The following is a 25,069-nucleotide window of genomic DNA, read 5'->3' on the forward strand; positions in this document are numbered from 1 at the left end:
AGAGAAGCATAAACCTCGAAGAAATTAGGTTGAGGGCACTTTAAATCTTTCCTGTCCCTGCTTGCTCATTCCTGTCTGGTACAATATAATCAGATCCTCTCCGAGTCAAGCCCCTTTCCTTACTGAAGGCAGCCTGGAATTGCTCTGCGTGTGTGTGTGTGTGTGTGTGTGTGTGTGAGGGAGAGACAGACCGATTGTGATTTTCCTGTGCAGTGCTGCTCTCTCCAGTCTGAGCCAGGAGGGGATAGAGACTTCTCTGCACTGAAGTGGAGTTTGCCATTTGCGGTGGGCTTCCTGGCATTTCTCCGCCGGCAGGGAGCCTTTGGGAGAACGGGGAGATGGCTAGGAGGGGCTGGGTCCTTCCAGTCCCTGGCTGAGTTTCCCAAGCTCCACTATTTTTCTCTACTGGGGGAAAGTGTTGGCTGGGGGGGTTCTGCAGCCTTTCGCGCTGTTGAACTGGAGTGAACTGGGACTCCTCTGACTTTTTTTCCCCTGGAAAGATTCCCCCCCCCCCTTTCCTTTCCTTTCCCAGTGGATTGTGAGATTCTGTTTGGAGGGGCTTGACCCCTCTGCACCTTTTGGGTTCTGTCGCCTGACACCGGATCTCACCCAGCCGCTTGTTACGATTCAGAATTATTTTTGCTCTTCTCCTACCTGTTGGCTGGTGGCCGAGGAAGTTTCTGCACTTCTAGGTTGGCGAGGATTTTGCCCCTCTGGATTCCCTGCACTTCAGGATGCTGCTGCTGGGGAAGAGGATGTAACAGACTTGCACGGGGAGGCAGATCCTTTTTCTCTCCCTCGATTTCCCTATTTGGAGAGGATACAGATTTGGGGTGCTGAGCTGGGCTTGCTCATTGTTTTCTCTTTTCTCCTCGGGGGAGATTCAGGGAAGATACCACTGCTTTTTAGTAGCTGATTTGTTGGGGTAATCTGAATTTTTTACCCTTGGAGTGTGGTCTCTATTGATCTGCTGGCTTCCCTCGGAGTTTCTAGCCAAGGACCTTATGGGATTTTCCTTCAATCTACTTCATGGTAAGTGACCACCCCTTTCCAAAAGCAATTTTCCTGCACATAAAGTTGCAAACTGCTACATACTGTTGCAGCTGAAAAACTTTTCTTCTTCTTCTCCTCCTGTGAGTTAAATAAAAAACAAACCTGCTGTATTTTCTTCCCGATTTATCAAGACCAGATTTTTGCTGCTTCTCCCCACCCCTGCTTTCCCCAGAGTGATTCATGGCTTGAAGGATGAGAAATTGCCACAAACCGAAATCAGTTACAGATGAGGAAGACTACAGGAGATATGCTTTGGAATCATTAAAATATTCCCACTACCACCCCAGTGCCCTACTTCTCCCACCCTGCCTCACAAAAAGTAAAGAAAAATCAGAACACCCCTAGACCCATTAGAAGCAATTACATTTTGTATTGCTTGCTAATTTTGGGGGTGGAGATTTTCTGATACATTTCCCTGGTTTTTTATGCAAATAAAAAAGGGTGTAAAGGGATATTTAACCAAGATCCTTAAAGTGCATTGATTAATTGGTGTATCAGAAGAATGTAACAATTTGGGCAAAAGAATGAAAGGAAATGTTCCTACTGAAAAGAAAATGATCGTGTTGTAAACTTACCCACAGACGTTATGTTACTGTTAAATTACATATATTATATTGCTTTTACACATACACACAACAGAAAATCACAGTGAATATTTCTTTTAAAACTGTTGAAATATTATACCAGCATTTACAAATAAATGCATAGGTTATACATATACCTATTTTCCACGGTAATCATAGCGTAATAATTAAATTTCTTTTTTGATAGGTGTCTTATAAATACTTATAATACCATTAATTTGTTACAGATATAATTTCCATATCTTCCAGATATAATGATAGTTCAGTTGTGGTTTTAGTAGTACATTTCAAGGACAGAATTTTCTGTAATTTATTTTCTTGTCATATAAAAGTTGACCTGGGCAACTCCCTACACTTTAATATGTTTGCTGACATTTATCTTACAAAAATATCATCCTCTTAAACATATGTAGATTCTGACTCTGCAAATGCATGGCCACATGCGTATTCTTTGCTTACATGAGTACGCTCATCAAATTCAGTGGAATTATTTCATGTGAAAAAAAATTACACACATGTTAAGTGTTCACAGGATTGCTGCATCGATTCTCTGCGTGAAACCATGGTACTACTGCAGTCAACTACAAAGATCCCACAAACTTTGTGGGGGCCAGCATTTCACTCTATATGTGTAGACAAAGAGCTATGTATTATTTGGAATTTTCTGACCAACTAAAAATAAATTGTATTCAATCAAACCTTTTTGTAATGCAGCTTCCTATCAGAATGAGAGAGGTTTGCCTCAAATCTTAAAACTTGAGCCAGGAAATAGAATTCAGCTTCAATTTTGAAATTCTCACGTTTGTAAATACCCCCAAGGAAGGGCAAAAGACCAGGGCTGTGTCATAATGGCTACGTCTAGACTACAAGCTTCTTTCGAAAGAGGCTTTTTCGAATCTTTCAAAAAAGCCTCTTTCAAAAGAGAGCGTCTAGACTGGAACCACTTCTTTCAAAAAAGGGAGCCACTTTTTAGAAAGAGAGCACCCAGGAAGTCTGGATGCTCTCTTTCGAAAAACTCTGTTTGCATTCAAGAACGCCTTTTTTTGAAAGAGCACTTTCGAAAAAAGGCGTTCTTCCTCGTAAAATGAGGTTTGCCACGGTCAAAAAAACTGCCACGTTCTTTCAATTTAATTTCGAAAGAACGCGGTCGCAGTCTAGACGCAGGGGAAGTTTTTTTTGAAAAAAGTCCACTTTAAAAAAAAAAAGCCTGCTGTCGAGACACACCCATACAGTCCAGCTTGGTAATTCATGGTGTTGCTGGTGGCTTGGGTGGGTCAGTTAGTTAGTCTTCTTGAGGGCCTAATTCTGTGTCCCTTGTGCAACCAAAGCCCCCACTGAAGTCAATGAAAGTTTTGGGTGCACACGGAATGCAGGATTGGGCCCAGAATCGCAGTCCTTTTTTAAGCAAAACCTGAAATGTTCCCATTTCTAGGGCTGGTTCCTGCTCTTTTTGAAGTCAGTTTACAGAACTTCCATCGATGTCAGTGGGGCAGCATTAGGCCCCAAAAGTCTCTTAACCTCCAAGGTGTAGGAGTCCAAAGCTGCAAGGTGCTGACCACCTCCCACAACGGTGCTGAGTGCTCCCAGCCAAGTCACTGGGAGGAGAGAATGCTTGAACTTGTGCCGGACTGGGCCTTTAACAAGCAAATGGGTTCGTGGTTCTACTGGGGGCTGGGACCAGTGGAATTTGCATACAGCAGCAGGGACTCGGAGCTAGGCCTTCTGGATTTTCCATTAGCAATTGCCATTTGCCATTTTCCTCATACCTTTGTTTCTCTACGCGGAGATAGGCTTTTAATGTAAGAATTAGCTTAATTAGCGTGACAGTGATAGACACCAGCTGCAGATTTTGGGCTTGTCCTTGCTGGAACAAAAATTCCCCTTGAAATCCTTTGGAATCTGGAGTTGGTAAAGACAGCAGGATCGCACCCTGGAGTTGGCCACATTCTCACTTTTAGCCTTCTCCTCATGTGTGCGGAGAAACCTCTCGCTCCGATGGCGGCGGCAGGAGTACCACTTGCTCTGCATGGAAGAGGTTTACATTCCAGTTTGCTCCTGATCTCATGGTAGTGGGATCAGGCCCCAAGGCATTATTGGTAATGCTTGAAAATGCCACTTGTGCTGAGAGACTCAGGCTGCTAATTTTCCATGGGAACCCTATAGAATTCCCCAGGCTTTCATATCAATGCCAGGTAATGTTTATAATTAGTACCGGGGATACCAAGTCATTGTACCTAATGCTGTTGCTGTGATGTCAAAATCTTGGCCCCATTCAAGCCAGTGGGAGTTTTGCCGTTCGCTTTGGTGTTGTTAGGATACTGTCCTGCTCTGGTTGTTTCAAAGGGATGAACGATTCTAAAACTTCTTTGAAAGGTCTAGCCCTTTAGTCCTAAATTCCTTCTTCTGCCAACCCCTTCCCTTCCTCCTCCTCCCTGCAGTTAGGAGCGGATCCCGAGAGAACCCCACTATGAGGGAACAGCAGGTGTCTTGCTGGGTCAGTCCATTAAAGAAATAAACGACTGACCCACTAAAGGTATCCCAGCTCTGCATCAGAGACAACGTCTGCCCCTGACTTGAAAATGGCGTTAAACGGTGTCTACTTTCATTTAAAAAAAAATCCTGGTGCAGTTATTTATTTAAAAAAAAAAAAAAAGAGCTGGGCGTGATCGAATTCCAGTTGTGCTTGTTTTGAGCATGAATGGGTAGTGCTAGATTCCAGTCCTAGTTACACCAGTGCAAATCCAGAGTAACCCGCTCTAGATTGAGGAGGTTGTAAGTGAGAGCAGAGCTGGGCGGTGCGAGGAATAAAAACCCCAGCCATTCCCTAGATGGATGTTTCTGATCCCCGTTACAAACTGAGCTCTCCCCCCAACTGTCTTGAGGGCTGCTGTCCACAAGGCACAGAGGAGGGGGGCTGTAACTTCAGGAAGAAGGGAAGGATGAAAAATACTACCACAGGGTGCAACTCTGTGAGCTTCCTGCTGAGCCAGGTGCTTTGTGGAGACACAATAGGGTAATTGATGTATTGTTAGTGAGTAAGCCCTGGATTAAGGATTCAGGGGGAAAGGAATTTGGTGCTTGGCGTGGTCATTGGAGTCCCAGCACTAGAATATGGGGGATAATATATTTACCCAGATTAGCAAAGGGTTTTGAGATCTGCAGCTGGAACACGCTGTGTAAGTGCAAAATATTACGAGAGGCTAAGTTACCAGTTTCGCTGCATTTCAATGGGTTTTGGGGGCATCTGATTCTCTGGTGCTCCTTTGACAATCCCAGCCAACCACAAAATGGAGCACTGACTTCAAACTTCCCTCTTTGCTTTGCAGCAATGAGGATTTCAGTTGTAGCTTCGGAAAAATGAGTCTCTCTGATCCAGGTAAAAATATGAGAGAGAATTAGCCCCAATTCAGGTCTCTACGTGTGAGCCAGGCCTTTGCCATGCTACAGCTGAAATGATGCGAGTGGCTGTGTTAAAAAATGCTGTTTGCTTTCCAATCCCAAAACCCATAAAACTGCATAAAAGGGTTTAGGTATTTGTGCCACGTAGAGACTCTATAAAGTCTCTGTAACATGTACCATGCACATCTTCACATACATCACAAATGCACCCAGATGCTACCAAACCCAGCTGCCAATCGCGGTTGCTAGCATGGTGTTTGAGGCGTTAAGGAGTACATTTTCTATGAATCAGACACAAAGTCTTGCCTCTCTTCCAAGCATCGCAGGATTACCCCAACAGTTTCACAAAACAACAGAGCTCTCTTAACGGAACAGGTGTTAGGAGAAGGGGGGAAAAAAATTCCACTGAGGTAGGTGGGGAGAAACGAAAATATTTTTGTGTCACAGGTTGATACAATTCATTGCTTTTGGTTAGATTTAGTTGCAAAGAACATTAGAAATTGAAATGAGTTAGGAATGGTTTGTATTAACCATAATTGTCTATAACTCCAGTAGGCGGTTACTTGGGTTTTTCCCACCATGTAGCTGCTTACTAGGTCTGATCCAAAGCTATCTGGGTCAATGGGAGTCTTTCTGCAGTTTCATGAAGCTAGTTTAGCAAGTGGTCAGCAGATACAGTGTTCCCAAAAGTGACTAGCACACAATGTATCGAGCTCTGAAAATTTGGCCAAATTGTGGGTGAGGAGGCCTTCTAAAAATTCTGCTTACTATACAACATGTTGGCTTTATTGCTACAAACTTCCTATGTGAGTGGGAACAAATATCTTAAGGAATATATATGGAGAGAGACTTAGCATCTTCTGGATTTTAAAGGATTGTAGCTAACCCCAAAGTGAGAAATGACAAAAAGTCCATCCTGTTTCAAAGATAATTCTGGGGATTTTTTTTTTTTTTTTTTTAAAGAAATGGACTTTCCTCAAATTAGATTTTTTTTTTAATTTCCTTCCAACTTTCTGCAGATCAGTAGAGCAAAACCAAAGCTCCCAGCTCAAATTGGATTTCTGCGCTGGGTTAAGCACTTGGCTGCCTCGCTGCTGCTAGGAGTTTATTTCAAGACATTTCATGTATAGCCCTCTCCCCTGTCGATTTCACTGTGACATTTATCAAGTTTAATTGGGGGCTTGCAAAAACAAGCGCAGGATTGGAAACAAGTTTTACAGTTTGCAATTTTCTGTGACAGAGATTAAAAAAGTAAAAAATTAACTAAGTTTTCATGAAAAGCAGATTCCTTTTTTTAAAGAAATGCACATTTTCAAGTCAATGCCATTGTTTTAATTTGTTTCAAGTATTAGAAATTTCATTTAAAAATGTTGCATGCTCAGAATGATGCGAAACTTACCCTTGTTCTGTCTGGGTAAGTACATTAATATTATTTGTTTGGGGATTTCTAAAGTGCAGCTCCCAGTAATCACCAGTAAGATCTGCTTGAATAAAATCTCTTATTTAAATGGAGCCATACTTTTGAACTTTCTGAAGCATATACGTGTTGCTCCCAATTCTTAATGGGCCTGATTTTCAAAGAGGTTTTGCTTCTGTTTAGGTACCTAAGTAAGTCACAAGATTTTTCAGACAGCTCAGCATATTGGACGTGAAGCTCTTTCAAAAATCTGGTCATAAGCATCACAATGAGACCTTTTGGAGACTCAGTGCTTTTGAAGTTTGAGTCCCTAAATTCAGGTGTCTAAATGGGAGCTCAAAATCTGGTGTGTATTGAGCACTCATAAATATGGTACAGGCTCCCTCCCCAGGAAACAAATGTGGGTAACTTTTCTTTATATGTGAATGTGACTGAAGAATATAGTGGGATGGTGACCTGGTGTGGAAACAATTGAGGAAACAGATTTTTTTTTAATGGTGCCGTTGCTAGAAAGTCCTTCCTGTATAATCTGCTCAGGACTCAGGTTAATTGGTTCTGTTTTGTGAAGGATTGGATGTTTTTAAAAGGACTCGTGGGAGTAATCCCATTCAAATCAATGTGAGTGCAGATGGCTTATGTGAGTAAGATTTGCAAGATCGGGACCCTTAGATTTTAATGTGTATTTGCTAAAGAATACATTTAAGATGTTGGCAGCCCTGGGGCCCAGCCCTTTGAAATGCTGCGAGCTGCAGAGTAGACTTGACTTTCGCTGAAGATAGGGAGAACTGAGGGCACACAGCCCTGGCAGCATTGGACTTCTGCATGGACAGAGTCTTCACTAAGTAATGTTTAGAAAGCCTGAGGGTTTGTTAAGCTCAGGATGCCATATGTGTGTCTGTGTCTGTGTGAGTATGAGACCTTACTCACAACTTGCTCGTGTCCCTGGTTTTATGTCTGGCAAAAGCACAAGAGTTTGGATAAAATGAACAGATTGTATCTTAAACTATTCTGCAAGCGACACCTCTGCCCACCTGCTAGGTTGTCTTATATTTAGGAGTAAAATTCCCTTTGGAAAAAGAGGTGAAAACTTATGAGATCTGCTCGTTTTCCACAAGGGTTCGATTTCCAGATGGCTTGGAACAGCTGCAGGCTGGGCGTTGTGAATGCAGCCTCAGAGGTCACTCCATTGGTCATTCTACAGCTGATCTTAGGGCCCCAGTTGTCCCATCTGCTCCTTGGGGAGAACTTCCTCTTTGGCACTCTCTGCCTGCTCTCCTGAGGGCCCTGCAGGGATCTCGGGGGAGTAAGGAGGGCGGGGAGCAGTGTTCCCTGTAAGCTGTGCACTTGGGTGGCCACCCAGGAGAGGTTAGCAGCTGATTAGCAGAGCAACAGCTGGCAGCATGTGTTTCTACTGGTGGTGCACATCTGCACTTGCCTTGGTGCACATACCAACATTTATTCCACACATTAATGGAAAAAATTAGAGGGAACACAAGTGGGGAGGAGATGCTCCGAAGCTCTCAAGATCTTGGCTTAAATTACTGGTGCTTGAAGTATAGTTAGTTTGGGCTCTGTGCCCATAACCCTTCAGTGAGGGAAATTCTGCAATTTGGAAATTGCCAGCTGAGGGTGATGCCAGGGAGGTCAGAGGAGCAGCAGAGATGGGTATTTCCTCCCTTGCCCACCCAGGAGCTACGAGTGGGGTGGTTCTACATTGTAATGGTGGCAGCTCCAGATAACATGGCAGCCAGAGAAGTTTTGCTTCAAAACACTCCCTGCGCCCAGGTTTTTGTCTCTGTAGCATGTGCAGCTCACACTAGCCTGGGGAGAAGACCAGTGCTGCTTCTCTCAGCTCTTTGGGGTACACTGGGCCCAGATCAGCCTGGGATCCTCTCCCCCTCAGATTATTTTACCTAGGTGGATTGCAGCCTTGCCTGTGTAACACAGCTCTTCCTTTCTGGGTGTGCTGGCACAACCTGCATGTCTAGCCCTGGTGGCCTCACATGTACCCAACCCCCTCCCCCGAGCATGCCCAAGGCTTCCAAAGTACCCATCTGCAGACATGCTGGATCGCATCTCCAGCGTGCTGCAAAATGGGATTGTGAGGCAGCTGGCTCCGCGGGCGAATGTGCTGCAACATGCTCCCTTGACGTGGAGGTGTTTGTGGATGGGCCTGAAGCTGCATTAACCCACCGATGGAGAGGCCAGTTTTCAAACTTAGGTGTTCAGATACCAAGGGGAGCTCTTGGGCAATTGAGTTCTGAGGTGATCCCTGAAACTAAAGACAGAACTGTGTGGCCTCGGTTAGCTGCCAGCAATTAAAAATCCCACATGAATGTTAAAGTCTGAATTTAGGCCAGTAGGTGGCTAGAACAGAAAACTGGGAGCCAAGAATTCTGGGTCTTCTTTCCAATTCTGCTATTGGCCCAGCAGTTGGACATGTTGTTTAGACCTTAAAAGCATCCGTGCACATGTTCAGAGCTTCAAATATGCATGTGCCCATGCACCCTTCCAAACATTTTTTCCTTAATGGCTTTATGCCTCAGTTTTCCCATCTGTGTAATGACTTGAATTTCATGTCCATCGTGATGCTGAGTTCACCTGTGTAACTTACAAACTCCTCCAATAGCAGCTGCCATCACACCTATTGTTCACTGAGATTTAGTAAAATGTCTTTGTCCTATAAAGCTGCTCCAGCCAGCATTTTCCAGAGAGGCCATAGATTTTAGGTGCATTGATTTTGGGTGCCCAATTTGAGACACCTGGAGCCTGATTTTCAGAGTTGCTGAGTTTCCTGTATTTCCCATTGACTTCATCCAAGCTACCGCAAGATCGGTAGGCCTCCTTTTTTGGGGCATAAGGATCTTGCGGAAAAAGGGGGTTTTGCGCAAAAAGAAAACGTCCACACTGCTTGTTTTTGCACAAAAACCCCTAGCACAAAAGCGGATCAGCAGAAAATATACAAATGAGATTGCAACTCATGCAAATGAGTCCCTCATTAGCATATTTTTTGCTGAGAAAAATGCGTCGTGTAAACGTAGCCTCAGAGTGGTGGGTGCTCAGTGACTCATGACTGGGCCCAAGTTTGGCATCCAAAATCACCTGAAAATTTTGTCCTTGCTCTTCATCAGCTCATCTGTCATCAGGTGGGATAATTTATTGCCTCAGAATCATTCTCAGTAAAATATATTAAATGCAGCCTTCACTGAAATTGTCTCTGTTTTCCGTGGAGAATTCAAATGTGCAAGCTTCAGTTCAGATTCAACTTCTGCATCTGCTCCTGGGTAGGGAAACATGGGTGAACAAACGTGCACCATTATGACACACCAAAGGGGTATGAGGCCAGAAAGGCAATGGACAAAAATTCCAAGGGAAGGTTGCTCTGTTCTAATTCTAGTGCCCACCTCCATCCAGATTGGTTTGCTTATAACTCTGCACCTCTCCTTTCCTAGGAGCTGATTTTTAACATGCTTCGTCCCCGTGGTGGCTTGATTCAATCTTTGTCTGTTTGAAAGTGTGAGTGATCATGGTTCAGCCACATGTGTGCAGGAAGGGCTGGAAGCTCAGCTCTCCCTAACTTCTGTAAGTTCCCACCAGGAGCTGGAGTCACAGCTGGACAGGGCCGGCCCACAACACTTTGGCACCTGAGGCGGGGAGCTCAAATGAGACCCCCTTACCCACTCAGTTGGGCCAAAACTTTGAAAAGTCTCAATTCTCTGGGTCCCAGTGGCACCCCCCACAGTCTGGCATCTGTTCGCCTCATGGTAAGGCCAGCCCTGCAGCTGGAGATAGGAACAGGGCGTGTGTGTAGCTAGAGCACGCCTTGAAGGCTCTGTCCGACATTTGGGGGTCCAGTGAGGTCGTGCTGTAGAGAGAACCCTCAAATGCATTCCTAGGGCAGTAGCATTTCCTCCACACTGACTCCATGGGCTGATCCCGCTGCTCTCTCCCTCTCTGCAGGGGCCAGTTTGGGGTGGGAGGAAAGGAGGAGGGACTCTTGAGCATTCACGAGAGACTGTGTCGTTGCTAAACGTGCCCATTGCAAGGAATGGGAACAGTTTTAGTGTCCATGTGAATTATGGAATAATAGCAGCACTGACGCACCTGCTGTGTCATTTGTCCCTTTGGCTGCCTGGCTCTTTCCCGTACATACTCCTTTTTGGTCCCTGTGTTGGTGCCATGCTCACTCTGTGCTGACTGTAAAGGCCCTGGAAGGTTTATTGATCACAACCTTCATTGGTCCTGCCATGAGGGCAGGGGACTGGACTCAATGACCTCTCGAGGTCCCTTCCAGTCCTAGTGTTCTATGATTCTATGATATAAAAGGTCTCTTAACCCCTTTGAAACAACAGTTCAGACAGCCAGAGCTGGATGAAAAGTGGCAATGTTGTTACGGGACAATCAGGAGCGAAAGCCGTTTTCGGTCGTTTCTCGAGAATGCAGCTGTGATCGTGCCTCGCGGCTGCTGGACTCTTTCGCCCAGGATGTGCTGGGATCCGATGCCTGCGTGTGGGATTTCTCTTTCCCCAGTCATGCCCTGGGAAAAGATTAAGGAGCTGGGTTGTAACTGAGTCAATGTGGTTTTATCTGCTTTCAGCAGGCTGTACCAGGCTAACTGCCTGGCTTGTGGTGCGCTTGGCAGACTGGAGGTGAAATTCAGTGGAGCCGGCTGCATTGCTTCACACCGTGTCTTCCTGCTTGAAAGATGCTCCTTGGAATTCTTCTCCATTAGGGCCTCACGTCTGATCTTGCCGGGAGTGGCCTATCCTGATGGATTTTGTTGCAGTTGCTCCTTTGCAACCGGGGGAGCAAGATTAGAGTCTGGCCCCAAAAGGTGAAGAAACTTGCTGGAATTGGGGGTCTGCGTTGCTGAGGTGACTGCAAAGGAAGGACGTCCATGGGGGAAGTGGAGATTATGGGGTTCTGTGGAGGGGGAGGAAGAGGGGGAACCTTCAGACTCTGAGAGTGTTGTGGAAACCGAGCTGAACTTTCTGCTTGAGAAAGATTTGACTCGGAGGGAAAAAATGTGGCCCCGTGTGGAGAGCAGAAGGAATCCCTGTGTGCTGGGAATCGGTTGCGCTCTCTGGCAGAGCAGGGGTCAGCGCAGCTAGGAACACGCTGGTTCCTTCAGGGCCTTCAGCGTGTAATTTAGCTTGTCACAGAGGAATGTGGTCAATGTCTTTATTTAATAAGAAGATTGTTAACCTGCCGCGGAGCCTCGTCTTCCTTCCTCTCCGCCCCTCCTGGCCCAGGGGAAGAAGGAACACGGTGCTTTTGTCTCGCAGCCGGTGGCTGCCGGCGGATGAGTGGGGTTAGTGGCAGCTCGGTTCGCATGACTGGCTTGAGCGATACCAGATGCAGACATGCCGCAATTACATGTTGGGCTGGTTTGCAGCCCCAGCACTAGTCCCTAACTCCTGCGTGTAAGGAGATTTTCCTACACATTAGAGTCAGGGCTAGTGCTCACTAGAAGCTTGGGCCTGGGACCTCCGCTGCACGCCTAAGAAATAAAAATGCCGCCTGTTAAAGAGCTAAGAGTTGGATGCTCTTGCCAAAGACTCAACGGGACCTGAGGGTGCTGTGCACCATGCAGAATCGGGCCCTGGAAGTGGGCAAAGAAAAGTCCTGCAGAGAATCCCCTGCTAGCTGAGTAGGCCTCTCCAAATGAGACTGGTTGCTATGCTGCTAGGGGCCCTGGGTGAAGAAGGCATCCATCTGGACTTCAACACATGCTAAAGTGCTCTCTTGAATACAGGCTGGGGTCCATGCATGGGCCCAGCAGGAGCGCTGCTTGTCTTTCACTCAGTCCTGGAGTAGGGCAGGAGCCCAGATGCTGATAGACAAGTTCCGAGCGGCACCAGAAGTATCATTTTGCCAAACCACCCTCCCACCCCACGTCTCCGGTGCTGACAGAGGCCTGGCGTCTGAGTGCAGAGGAGCCCGAGAAACCTTCTCTGTAGCTGGATCCTGCAGTCAGATCTGGACAGGCAGATTCATAAGTCTGTTTAGAACTCCCCTCCTCCACACACTGATACGTCTCTTCAAGTCTACACTGCACTGTTAGCTCAAACTAAGCAACGCAATTTGAGCTACGGAAATTGCGCCGCTTATTTCCAGTTAATTTTGAAATAGCTTATTTTGTAATTTGGCGCTGTCTACACAGTGACAAATTTCAAAATAAACCGCTGTTCCGAAACATCTCTCAGTCCTTGTGGAATGAGGTTTACAGGGATGTCGGAATAGCACGCCCGTTATTTCGAAATAATGGGCATGCTGTTAAAATGCGGAATAGCTATTTCGGGATACTGGAAGTATCCCGGGATCGCACCGCAGTGTAGACGTGCCCTTAAAGACGAATGGTGTTCCTGTGCACCATTTAAAAACAATCATTTGTGGCCTAATTGTGCTCTCTCTCAAGGAGCTGGCCGAGTTCCCACTGATTCAATGGGAACAGGATCAGGCCCCTAGGATTTGGTTTGGGAGAAATTTAGAGCCTATGAAGGGAGTTAGCCACCCAATACTTCTTACATTTCAGTGGAAGCTGCGGGAAGGTGAGATCCTGGAGGCAGTTCACCGGGAGACTCTTACGGGAAGAGCTTGCTGGTGACATCAGGATTACTCACATCGATGAAGACAGCTGGTCTGAATGATTCAGCTCTGCAGACCTGGAGCTGCGTTTTAAGCATCATGGTTCTGTGCAATGAGAAAATCGCGATTTTTTTTTTTACATCACTGCTAGCACAATAAATAAACGTTAACTCTTCATAAGTTGCAGCTGCACGGATAATTTCCCGTGGTGGTTGGCATCCCTCCAAGGAGGCAGAGAGACGACAGCATTCAGATTGTCTATCTCGTGATGTCTTCTGATCATGACTTTCAGGGAGATTAACTTTGGTGAAGTTGTTGGGATCAATATGGGGGTAATTGGGTAAAAGTCGTTAGCTTATGCTAGACAGGAGGCCAGAGCAGATGATCTAATGATCCCTTCTGGACTTAAAATGTATGAATCTGAGTTACAGGAGCTGCTAAATAAGACAATTGTATTTTATAGAAAACATCTAGGGATTCTTTGGTACATTTCACCCTGCAGAGTTGCATACAGATTATCTGAATGACAAGGAGGAGCTGGGGGGGCGGTGGTGGGCTGGGATTCCTTTATCCAGGGCGTTGTTTGACATGAGGACATAAAGCAACTCGTACACAATTTCTTTTGAGTTCCCAGTGAATATGTTTCTAGCAAACCTTTTAGGGCTGAATGCATGTAAATCAGAGGGATTCTTTCCATTGGCTTCCATGTGGGTTTTGGATCAGGCACTGGATAAATAAATAGACGGAAATAACAAATCAAATGCTTCTAACTACTATTTTAAGGAGTCCAAACGTCTGTCTCCAGCCACAACTCCATCCAAACCCTCTGAAGGAAAAAATTCTCTTATTTCTGTGAAGTCTGCTGTTCACTAGTGATTGTGGTATTAATAGCTAGCACTTTTGTCCAAGCTTCTTTTCCCATATAGTCTGTGTCTCTGGCCTAGAAGGAAAAATTATATGTCAGTTTTCTGGTGGCAAGTAACATTTGATGCAGATCAGTTTGGCAGGGTCATTTTATACCGCCACTGTAAAGAAACCCTCCAATTCACAGACTGAGTCCCAGTCCTCGTGGTTAATGCAAATTGAAAACCACACCACACTCATTACTGAATTCAAATGGCTCCATAAAAACAAATTACAGAGATTGGTCATTTCCCTGGCTTCCTTGCCTGCCCACTGAGGTTTCCTAAGGCCGCTAGCTGGTGTTGTCCTGCAGCGACACCAGCTGGAGAGTCTGGGAATGAAGCTGTCTATTTCTCTGACTGCTCAAGACACCTGGGCTGCATCTAGACTGGCATGATTTTCCAGAAATGCTTTTACCGGAAAAGTTTCCCGTTAAAAGCATTTTTGGAACAGAGCGTCTAGATTGGCACGGACGCTTTTCCGCAAAAGCACTTTTTCTGGAAAAGCGTCCGTGCCAATCTAGACGCGCTTTTCTGCAAAAAAGCCCCGATGGCCATTTTCGCGATCGGGGCTTTTTTGCGGAAAACAAATCTGAGCTGTCTACACTGGCCCTTTTGCGCAAAAGGGACTTTTGCCCGAACGGGAGCAGCATAGTATTTCCGTAAGAAGCACTGATTTAGGAAGTCAGTGCTGTTGTGGAAATTCAAGCGGCCAGTGTAGACAGCTGGCACGTTTTTCTGGAAAAGCGGCTGATTTTCTGGAAAAACTGGCCAGTCTAGACACAGCCCTGGTGTTTCTATGGAGAGGGTTCAGGAGTATGATTGCCGAGTCCCTGGTAGGGATGTGAAAGGTTAACCAGTAACTGGTGGGGCTGCAACAGCTCTCATCTGGAGTAGCTTCTGTCTGCGGGAAGCCTGGGCCTGCAGACAGGGGCTGCTTTGGTTCGGGACTGGAAGTAGGTAGCCAGGGCTGGCCCGAGCCCTTTTGGCGCCCCGGGCCCGGGAGCGCGGTGCTGCCCCCGGGCACATGGCCCATGCGCGGGCCTGCCCCCGCAGGGTGCACGGGCCCACCCCCGGGGTGCACAATGCATGCATGGGCCAGTCACGGTCGCTGGAACGCAGCCCGGGGCCCATCCCCGGGGTGCACGGCGCATGCGCTGCCCAGCCTGGCCCGTCCAGCGCTGCTGGCATGCGTGCCAGGCCATGCAGGGCCTCGCGGCCGTTGGGGGAAAGGGTGCTGCTGACCGGCGCCGCAGGGCCGGCACTGCGAGAGCTGGATGTGCGGTGCCTGGTAGCAGCTATAAGGGACGCCGTGTGCCCCATACAGCTGCCATCAGGTGCCCCCCATCGGTTGGCGCCCCGGGCAGCTGCCCGGCTCGCCCATGCCTCAGTCTGGCCCTGCCGGAAGCCAGCCCCAGTGCAGGGCTCCAGGTGGGAGCCCTACGAGCTGGGGGCTGCTCCAGCTGGGCTGGAGCGGTCCCCAGTCCGAATCCTGCTTAGTGGGTTAACTGGTTCAACATTAGATCAGCTGATTAACCGAGATAATACATCCTGAGTCCCTAGCTTGTGCCTCTAATTCTTTGAATGGAGTAAAGTGGTGGCAAGTTGTTTCTGAGCTAATGGAAGAAGCCATGGGAAAGCCATGGAAGTAAAGGCAGGAAAACAGCGCATGTGGTTTGCCTTTTAAAGGAGTTGCGGGAACTGGAGAAAGTTCTCCCCCCCTCCTCCAATGCGCACACATAATTTGCAACTTTCAACCATGATGGAGTTTGGAGGAGACACAGTCTGCTCCCCTGTTGGGGTGCCTGGGAAGCACCCCTGGGGATGGAAACACACGGGGTTGCTTAGCCAGCCTGCGTTTGTGCCTGCAAGGCGGCTCTAGGTAGCGCAATCCCTTTGCTCCAAAGTGGAAGGCTGCTGTCATTAAGCCGCGCACAGCCACACCTAAGCAATAATCCACTGTGTGTTTTCTCATCCACAGGGGATGAATTCCTGGTCCTGATGCTGTAGCTCTCAGAGGCCTGTGCTCTCAGTGTATGTGGCCCTGGGCTGTAATATAAGAAGCATTTACAGCTTTAAAGATCAGTTACATTAGGCTTTAGCCTGTCTTAGAGGTGCTGCCCGCCTGTGGCAGGGATCCTCGCAGAATCAGGAGTCTGAGTGGTTTCTTTACGTCACACTTCTGAGCTTTCTGAGCAACAAATGACCCCGGGTGATTTCCTCGTGGCCCTGAATGTAACCCACATGGAGTGATGCGCTGCACACTTACCCCAACCCAGTGCCGCAGGATGGTCGGGGAAGTGGTCTGGCCCCAGAGGGAGGGAAGTGAAACAGTCAGAAAATTAATCTTACCCAGCAGCAGCAAAGGCAGAGGCAGCAAAGGGAGGCTGTCATGAATATTAACTAGGAAGAAGGTTGGCGGGGTGTGTGTGTGTGTGTGTGTGTGTGTGTGTGTGTAGGTTTGCAGTGTAAGCGTTTAGACTTTACCCAGGAGTGGGGAACCTTTTTTGGATTGGGGGCTGCTGGCCCACCAAAAAATCAGTCAGGGGCAGCACACAAGTGAAAAGCAAAAAAAGCCCCTCCCATTCCCCTTGCACAGCAGAGCCTACGGGGGCCAGGCTAGTGAATTTTATGCTCCCCCCTGCACTCTGGGGTGAGGCCAAAATGAGGAGTTTGGTATATGGGAGGGAAACATTCCGTTCCATCCCAGGAAGCCGGCTTGGGGCGTGGGGTCTAGGTGGGAGGGAGGGTGCAGGAGAGGGTTGGGAGTTAGTGGGCCTGGGTGGGTGGTATGGTGTGAGAGTAAGCTTGGGGTGGAAGGCTGGACGGGACATAGGGTGCAGGAGAAGAGTGGGGGTGCAGGGTCTGGGCAGGAGGGGGCTGCAGGGCTGGAGGGCCAGCTCTCCGATTCTAGGGGGGAGCCCTGAGTCAAGCTGAGCCAGGTTCCCATCCCTGCTCTAGACCAAAACCAGGGCAACAGTTCAATTCTTCTTGCGCTGCTTTTTTTATTATTATTGGGGTGCATTGTGAGAGCAGGGGAAGGAGTCAGATTGCTGCTGGCACAGGTGAGCCCCACCCTGGCCCTGAGTCAGTTGGTGACTGAACGGGCAGGGGTAGGATGGGGACTGTGATGAAGCAATGGACTAGAACAGCCTCTGTGAAGAGTTCTCTGGCCCAGAGATTGACAGGAGAGATCTCATCTCCCTCAGCTCTCCTGCTGCCGGGGCTGCCTCCTCTTGTGCCTAGACAGACTCAGCTCTGTACGCGTTGGTCCCATCTGGGTCTGGACTTGAGGGTGCCGGCCCATCTGCATCTACTGGGCTTTGCTCTGGTGCCTTCCTCCTGGATGGCAAAGCACTTTCATAACCCACATGACTAACCCCTCCAAAGACGAAGGTGAGGTCGTATCCCCCTTGTACTCGGGGTGTGGAGCACTGAGGCATAGCACCAAATGAACTGGTTCCCCCCACAGCGTGTTTGTGGCAGAGCTGGGAAAAGAGCTAACTCCACCATGTCTGTTCTCAGTGGGAGGCTGTGCTCCCTCTGGGGAGCAAGTTACTTCTTTTCCTGGACCAAAGCACTTTGTGCGAGTTAACACATTGAATCCGGGAGCAGGGGCTGTGAATTCAAGCCCTTCCCGGAGGTGGGTTTAGCCCAAGGCCTTCAGTAAGGCCAAGGTAGTAATTGACCTGAGTCTCTTCCCCCAGTGCCTCATGGGAGCTGTTCAGAAGAAACCTGCTTCTGTTCCTTCAGGATGTCTTAGCTCCATTCTGCACCCATCTGCTCGGGCAGGCCGGGGGGAGCAGAGAGCTCTATTGTGCAAACAGTCTTTCCTCTGCCTGCTACTGCGGGTGAGGGCCATACCGCTAGGCCGGTTGTCATGGCGATGCATGGACCGTGTCTGCAGCCAGGGACGGGATGGCCTAGATGCAACCCCCCCCCCGGTCCCATCTTCCCTAGGAGATGCCCAAATCTCTGCTTTCCCCACTCTGCTCGCCGGGGCTGCCAATGGTTTTTGGCCTCTTCCCAGACTGCCAGATGGCAGGAGAAGGGGCACCCTGTCATCTCAACCCCTCCTGTGCCACCCAGTCCCACACTGCACAGAGGGGAACCTGCTCTTGCTTAGCGGGTCACTGTGCCCACGGCAGGAGAGTAATGATGGGAAGGGTTCCAAGCTTGGGGAGGGAGGAGGAAGCAGGAGAAAGGAAGCAGGAAGGAGAGGGGCAGATCTTGTCCCTGCTTTCTCTGGTGTCTTGTAAGTTCCTGCAGGTAAGGGACACATGCCACTTCATACTGTATCCGCAGCCCTGGGCAGGCCGTCACTCCCTCGTGGTGCCAGGCTCTGTTGCGGTCTCCACAGCAGTACGAGAGGGCGATGCTGTGCCAAGTACCAGCATGCCCCGCTGCGAGAAATCCCCAGGGGCTAGGGAGAGGGAGGGATCGTTGGGGAAGGCGTTGGCCTCTCCATGAGCCGATCCATCTGTGGAGCAGACAGTGCTGGGGCGGGGTGTATGCTTTTTTGGGCCCGTGGCTTCCATTGCTGCGGTTCATCCTGTTCTCTGCCAGGATGGGGCTCATGGGTTGAGTGCCCCATAAAGCCTGAGGGAGTGATTCTCCCCTGCCCTGTTCCTTCAGGAGCAATCCCCAGCAACTGCCCCGCAGTTTGCTCCCCATGTCCCTCTAACCGGGCTTGTGACGGACAAATGCCTGGCCCGGCCCAGCAGACAGGCCAGTACCGCAGAGAAAGGCTGCTCCTGACTCCAACTCTTAGAGCACTGCATAGGGCAGGGGTTTGGCAAATACTGGCCCATAGGCTGGCCCCTGCCAAGCCCCCACGCTGCTGCATTTTCCTGCGCCTCCGCAAGTAGGGGGACCACAGCTCCCATTGGCCGCAGCTCTTGTTCCTGGCCAATGGGAGCTGCGATCGCCCATACCTGCAGAGGTGCAGGTAAATATCATGGCTCCCCCTGATGAACCACTGCTGTTTTATTGCCCATCCCTGGCATAGGGCTAGATTTGTAGGGCACATCTGTGTGGGATGGGTGAGCGCTCGCTGTCTGGTCCTTCATCTGAAGCAAGGCTCCCAGCAACCTAGGCAAAGGGGTATTAACATGTTCCTTCCCCCCGTGGGCTGGTGGGGCTTAGTGCAGGACGGTTCCTAAGGTGCTTTGAGATTTGGGGGCGGGAAGTGGGAATGGGGCTCACTGTCCTATCTGCTCAAGCTTTGCCCTTTGCATTCCAGGTCTAGGGTTTCGGTGGAGCTGGCCATGATGTTCCGGGTCCTGGTGGCTGCCCTCTTCCCAGCTGTGATCCTGGCCGCGCCGCCTCCTATTAACAAACTGGCCCTTTTCCCAGACAAGAGCGCTTGGTGCGAGGCGAAGAACATCACCCAGATTGTGGGGCACAGCGGCTGCGAGTCCAAGTCCATCCAGAACAGGTACGGGGAGATCAGGGTGAAATTCAGCCCAGGGCTTCTCTACATACGACTTGTTTCCTTTCCTAGTAAAGGAATCCACTGCCCTCTACTGGGTGGATTTGGATCAGTGTCATAGGTCCTACCTTGGTTTTACTCACTTGGGCTACATCTAGACTGGCATGATTTTCCGGAAATGCTTTTAACGGAAAAGTTTCCCGTTAAAAGCATTTTCGGAAAAGAGCGTCTAGATTGGCACGGACGCTTTTCCGCAAAAGCACTTTTTGCAGAAAATGTCCGTGGCCAATCTAGACGCACTTTTGCGCAAAAAAGCCCCGATCGCCATTTTTGCGATCTCAGCTGTCTACACTGGCCCTTTTGCGCAAAAGGGACTTTTGCCCGAACGGGAGCAGCGTAGTATTTCCGCAAAAAGCCCTGATTTCTTACAGTAGGAAGTCAGTGCTTTTGCGGAAATTCAAGTGGCCAGTGTAGACAGCTGGCAAGTTTTTCCGGAAAAGCAGCTGATTTTCCAGAAAAACTGGCCAGTCTAGACACAGCCATGGTAAGCTGGGCTCTTGGTGCATGAGAATCGGATTTCTCCCTCATGCCATCCCAAGCGGCTGTGGTGTGCACACACTGTTTACTGCCATGCGGCTTTGGCTTGGTAACCTGGGTCACTCTTACCCACCTTTGAGTCCAGGCCTCCATGGAGGCAGATGCATCCCAGTATATAGAAGCCAAGGCAAGGACTCCTCCTTCCTCTCCTCACCACTTCCATCCAAGTCCTTCAGTCCCTCCTGGGCTTCTCTGCCCCTTGGGTGCTGGGTCACAGCAGGGAGCGTGAGGAACTTCTCATGGGGAGGAGAAGGCTGCTGCTGGAGCAGCTCTGCCTGTTGGGCTGTGCTACGGCAGACAGAAGCCCTGCCTCTTCCCCCATTCCAGCCACCGTCTCCAGCCTGCCCTGGTAGAAGTCCCTACTGCTGGTGCCTCCCTCACCTCTTGCAAGCACAGAAGCCCAGGCAGGGAACGTCTTGTGCACGGTTTGCACCAAGCTTCCAGTCCCATCTAATGCCCTGATCCCTGGGCTTTCCTCCTGCCTTTCCTCCACAGGGCCTGCTTGGGACAGTGCTTCAGCTACAGCGTTCCCAACACCTTCCCTCAGTCGACGGAGTCCCTGGTGCACTGTGACTCCTGCATGCCCGCACAGTCCATGTGGGAAATCGTGAGTAACCCTCCCTGTTCTGAGGTGCTCTTAGCAGCTGGGGATGGCTGATTTTGCAGCTCAGGAGCAGGCTTAAGAATTGCGAGACCAGGGTTCTATTTCTACCTCTGCTGCTTGCATAAGGAAAGTCATGGGCCTATCCTGTGCCTCAGTTTCTCTCCTTGTGTCATGGTCACTGAAGTGCCCTGTGATCCTTCATGGAGAGTGCTCTGGGCCTCAGTTTCCCCCCTTGTGTCATAGGCATGTGATCACTGAAGTGCCCTGTGACCTTTCATGGAAAGTGCTAGTCAAGGCAAGTCTATTGCTATGAATAATAAATACAGAAATGTTTGCTCAGCCCCTCCCTCTCATGACTCCATGCATTATTCATTTCTGCTCTCCCACCCACGGGCCCTCTCCTCGGATTGCTCCCTTTGTCTCTGTCTCCCACTCGTGGCTTTGTGCCTTCTTCCGTGCCTCAAATGGCCTCCCACATGCCATCTGCCAGTCGCCTACCAAGCTCCTCACATCTCTGCACCCTCTCACGCCCCAAGCGTTGCCCCATTTATCCAAGTGAGCCTGGGAATAACGCGGAGCTGAGACCCTGCTTTCTGGGCTGGTTCAGTGACGCCCCGAGTGCCAGGCCGATGACAAAGCTGGTATTCGTGGGCAATAAAGCCAGCCGGGGCTGGGAGTCAGGAGGTCCTGAACTCTGCTATTGACTCACTGCGTGGCTTTGGGGCAGGGGTCTTAGAGCCTTTGATTCTGGAGGCCCCAGCTATAAATACCCCATGATTGGCATTGGCAAGAGCCTGCCAAGATGCTTATTGTTTGATAGTCTCTTGCACCAGTGCCTGGTTGGGGACGCTCTGTGCTAGGCGCTGTACAAATGCAACCCCTCCCCACCACCACTTGACTCACATTGGAGCTTGAGAGTGTCTTCAGCTTGAGGTTTGCTGCGCTGTTCCAGGAGAGCATCCTCTGAGCATGGGATGCTGACCAGTGGGTGGTACAAACTCACAGGAGAGGACAGTCTCTGCCCGTAAGAGCGCCCAGAGTGGGTGCCGAGCGATGTGCCACCCCCTGTCCTGCAGCAGGCGGGGGGTGGGGAGGGTAAGGGAAGGAAACTGTCTCCCACTCACTCCCCTCCTCTTCTGAGCCAGGTAACGCTGGATTGCCCGGGCAATGCCGAGATCCCCCGAGTCGACAAGCTGGTGGAGAAGATCCTCCGCTGCAGCTGCCAGGCCTGCGGGAAGGAGCCGAGCCACGAGGGGGCGCTCTTCAACGTCTACCTGAACGCGGAGGAGAACCTGCCTGCCGAGGGCCCCAGCCCCCATCACTACGCCCACCACCCACAGGAGGCGGAAGAGGCGCCCGTCTCCAACCACCACCGCGAGGAGGAGGGGGGCGAGGAGTGACCCACGCCCTCCGGGACTGTCCTTCCAGCCTGCAGTGCGGACGGGGGGTGGTGCACGGGGGAAGGGGTGGGGCTGCGTGGTGTCTTACCTGTCTACTAACTACCCATCATGCTTTGCTCTTAGCGGTGCCGTGGGGCGAGCGAGAACATCCCAGGTGTAGACGGGGCTTGGGCTGAGATGTGGGGATGGGAGCAAGGTTGGGGGGGAGGGAGCTGAGCAAACCTACTTGCACATCATAGTGTTAATATATTGTGAGGAGGCGGGAGGTTCGGGGCAGCAGCCGGGAGGGGCAGGCGGGGCTGGATGGGACCCCTTGGGGGGCTGAGGTTGGCACAGGCTGGCTCTGCAGGGTTTGGAACTGAGCTTCAGAGCCTCTTACACCTTTTCCTCTGTAGTTTTAACAGACTCTTGGTGGGGGAGCAACCTCCTTGCTCCAGGAGCATCCTGCTTCTCTCCCGAGCAATCTGTGAGGGCGAACTACCTCCCCTGTCCTCCTGCGGGGGGAGGGCACTTCCCCTGTTCTCCTGGGGGTGTAGGCTGGGCTGTCCTGCCCCTTTTTATCCCCTAGCCCAGAACTCAGTGCTGGACCCTCCCTACACGACCCTCCCCAGAGGGGTAACAAAGACCTTTCGTTCTGGAGACCCGGAGGAACTCGCTGATTGACACTGCGCCATCGCTGGGTCCAGGCAGGGCTTGGTTCTTGCTTTGCCCCAAATGTGAGTGTGTGGGGGAAGTGGGGGAACCTACAAAGGGTTTGTCCCGGGGCTGATGATCCGCTGGAAGGACATGGGAGTGCTGAGCATGCTGGGAGCGGAGGGTGGGAGGAGATGCTCGTGCAATCTGGGTGGCAGGCATGACACGGTGGCATATCCGTGGGCAAGAGGGCTGGGGGAAGGGAGCCTCATTTCTCAGCACTCCCATGCTCTGTGCTCTATTGGTCTTGCCCCCGAGAACAGTGTGTTTCCATTCGCTCGTGTCCCTGGATGTGTTGGGCCCTGGTGCTCCCTCCCACTCCTCGTCCTCTGGGGTGAGTCCAGGAACAGGGGAGCAAGGGGCTGGAGACACTCCCTGTGTTGCTGCTGAGTCTGAGCCCGCTGCAGACACGCTGGGCAAGCAGCCGAGAAGGAAGAACTCCCCTGGGAGAATGCCAGGTAGGTGCTTTGTGGGGAGCAAGCGGAGTGTCAGGGAGCTTGGGGGCAGTGCTCCCTGTACGCTGAGCACTTGGGTGGCCATCCAGGAGAGATTCACATGCTGCCCAGCTGATTAGCAGAGCACCCAGAGCCGGCAGCATGTGTTTCTACTGGTGGTGCACGTCCGCACATGCCTTGGTGCACATAACAAAACTTACTCTGCACGTGGAGCAGTCATTAGAGGGCACGTTGCCTGGGGGAGGCCGATACCACTCAGGGGAGAGGAGAATGCAGGCAGCACCGGTGTCCCCATGACTTGGGAAGGGAGAGTGATTGAGAGATCGATATTCAGCCACTCACAATGGGAGCTGGTTGCTCTCTAGCCTGAGTTGCTGGTTGCTCCCTTTTGCCAGGGGCCAACTAGAACTGGGGCTCAAGGCCTAATGCTTGGACCCCGAAACCTTCCTTCCACTCTCCTCCCCGTTACCCAGCCACCTCCCCCCCGCCCTGCCCTGCTCCGCCCCGCCCCGCTCAGCCAAACCTCCTGCCATGTTTGCGTCTGTTCCCATTGGTTTTGCGTGGAGCAAGTGGGCACGGAGGGATCTCTCTCTACTCCACCTGGCTCGCCTGCCCATAGAGCTCTTGTGCACCGTGCTCTGCTCATGGGGTGAAGCCAGGGTGCACAATGAGCACTAGGAACCCTCGCTCAGTTCAGAGGTTGGCTGGGCCAGCGACAGATCAGGTGGCATCTCTATACCAGAGCAGTGTCATAGATGTTTCTGCAATCTCCCACCTTGGCTTCTCTGCAGCACTTTAACAGATAGTGGCGGAAGGCGGGAGAGTCGATCCCTGTGACAGCAATGGGATTTAGTGGGGGGTTGTGCCTTATCTCCCCTCCACACTGCAGGGGATGGGGAAGACATTTGGTGGGGCAGCCCTGCCTGTTTTGCTAGCCACCTTCGCTCTGTTGTATAAAGCCGATTTCTTTGTTGCTGTTCTGACAAAAGCTTCCAGAGCTTGTAATCAATATATTTTTCCTTTTTATGGGATTTTTTTCTTAAATAAATTAGTTTTAAGTTCCATGTCTCATCGTGTCATTGTTCTTTGGCCACAGAGCCACATGCAACCCTACTGATGCCCAAGGACCACAGTGCTGGGCCTGTAATAGGATTGCTCCAAGAAAAGCAAGGGCAGAAAGGAATCTGGCCTCAGGACATCTCTGAATTTCTGCTTCGCTTAACCAATTCAGGGGAACTGTTGAAAAATAATTCTTCAGTTTATTAACTTCTGTTCCTTAAAGCCCCTGTTGCACAGTGAGCCAGTTCTGCTGACCAGCAATGGAAACAGTCAGCATCAACAACCCCTTGTCCCTGCAACTGAAAAGAGGAGACTGAGAGGGGATATGATAGAGGTCTATAAAAACATGAGTGGTGTGGAGAGGGCGGATAAAGAAAAGCTGTTTATTAGTTCCCTAAATAGAAGAACTAGAGGACACAAATGAAATTAATGGGGAGCAGGTTTAAAACTAATAAAAGAAAGTTCTTCTTCACACAGCGTGTAGTCAACCTGTGGAACTCCTTGCCAGAGGAGGCTGTGAAGGCTAGGACTATAATAGAGTTTAAAGAGAAGCGAGATGATTTCATGGAGGTTAGGTCCATAAAAGGCTATTAGCCAGGGGATAAAATGGTGTCCTTGGCCTCTGTTTGTCAGAGGCTGGAGAGGGATGGCAGGAGACAAATTGCTTGATCATTGTCTTTGGTCCACCCTCTCTGGGGCACCTGGTGCTGGCCATTGTCGGTAGACAGGATACTGGGCTAGATGGACCTTTGGTCTGACCCAGTACGGCCGTTCTTATGTTCTTATGTTCAACTGGGGCGAGCAGGAAAAGTCATGGACACAGCTGGTATATTTGATGCATCCTCTTGGAGTAGCATGGACCATTTCTATGGAAAACGGAGTGGTTA

General features: G+C 50.1%; 1 protein-coding gene across 1 annotated transcript; it reads left to right on the top strand.

Moving 5' to 3' along the window:
* Positions 1–24,187, top strand: NBL1 (NBL1, DAN family BMP antagonist). Its single transcript, XM_025180703.2, has 4 exons — positions 1–1,032; positions 19,186–19,380; positions 20,467–20,578; positions 21,721–24,187. The coding sequence occupies exons 2-4, from the start codon at positions 19,211–19,213 to the stop codon at positions 21,973–21,975; spliced, it is 537 nt and encodes a 178-aa protein (XP_025036488.2). The 5' UTR covers positions 1–1,032; positions 19,186–19,210; the 3' UTR covers positions 21,976–24,187.
* The last annotated feature ends 882 nt before the right edge of the window (positions 24,188–25,069 follow it).

Source organism: Pelodiscus sinensis, chromosome 23, assembly GCF_049634645.1.
Source record: "Pelodiscus sinensis isolate JC-2024 chromosome 23, ASM4963464v1, whole genome shotgun sequence".
NCBI lineage: Eukaryota > Metazoa > Chordata > Testudines > Trionychidae > Pelodiscus > Pelodiscus sinensis.

Excerpts from the sequence above, each read along its gene's own strand:
- NBL1 (XM_025180703.2), top strand. The coding sequence starts at position 19,211 with ATGATGTTCCGGGTCCTGGTGGCTGCCCTCTTCCCAGCTGTGATCCTG. Across the intron at positions 19,381-20,466 it reads TCCAAGTCCATCCAGAACAG|GGCCTGCTTGGGACAGTGCT; the intron begins GTACGGGGAGAT and ends TTTCCTCCACAG. Across the intron at positions 20,579-21,720 it reads CACAGTCCATGTGGGAAATC|GTAACGCTGGATTGCCCGGG; the intron begins GTGAGTAACCCT and ends CTTCTGAGCCAG.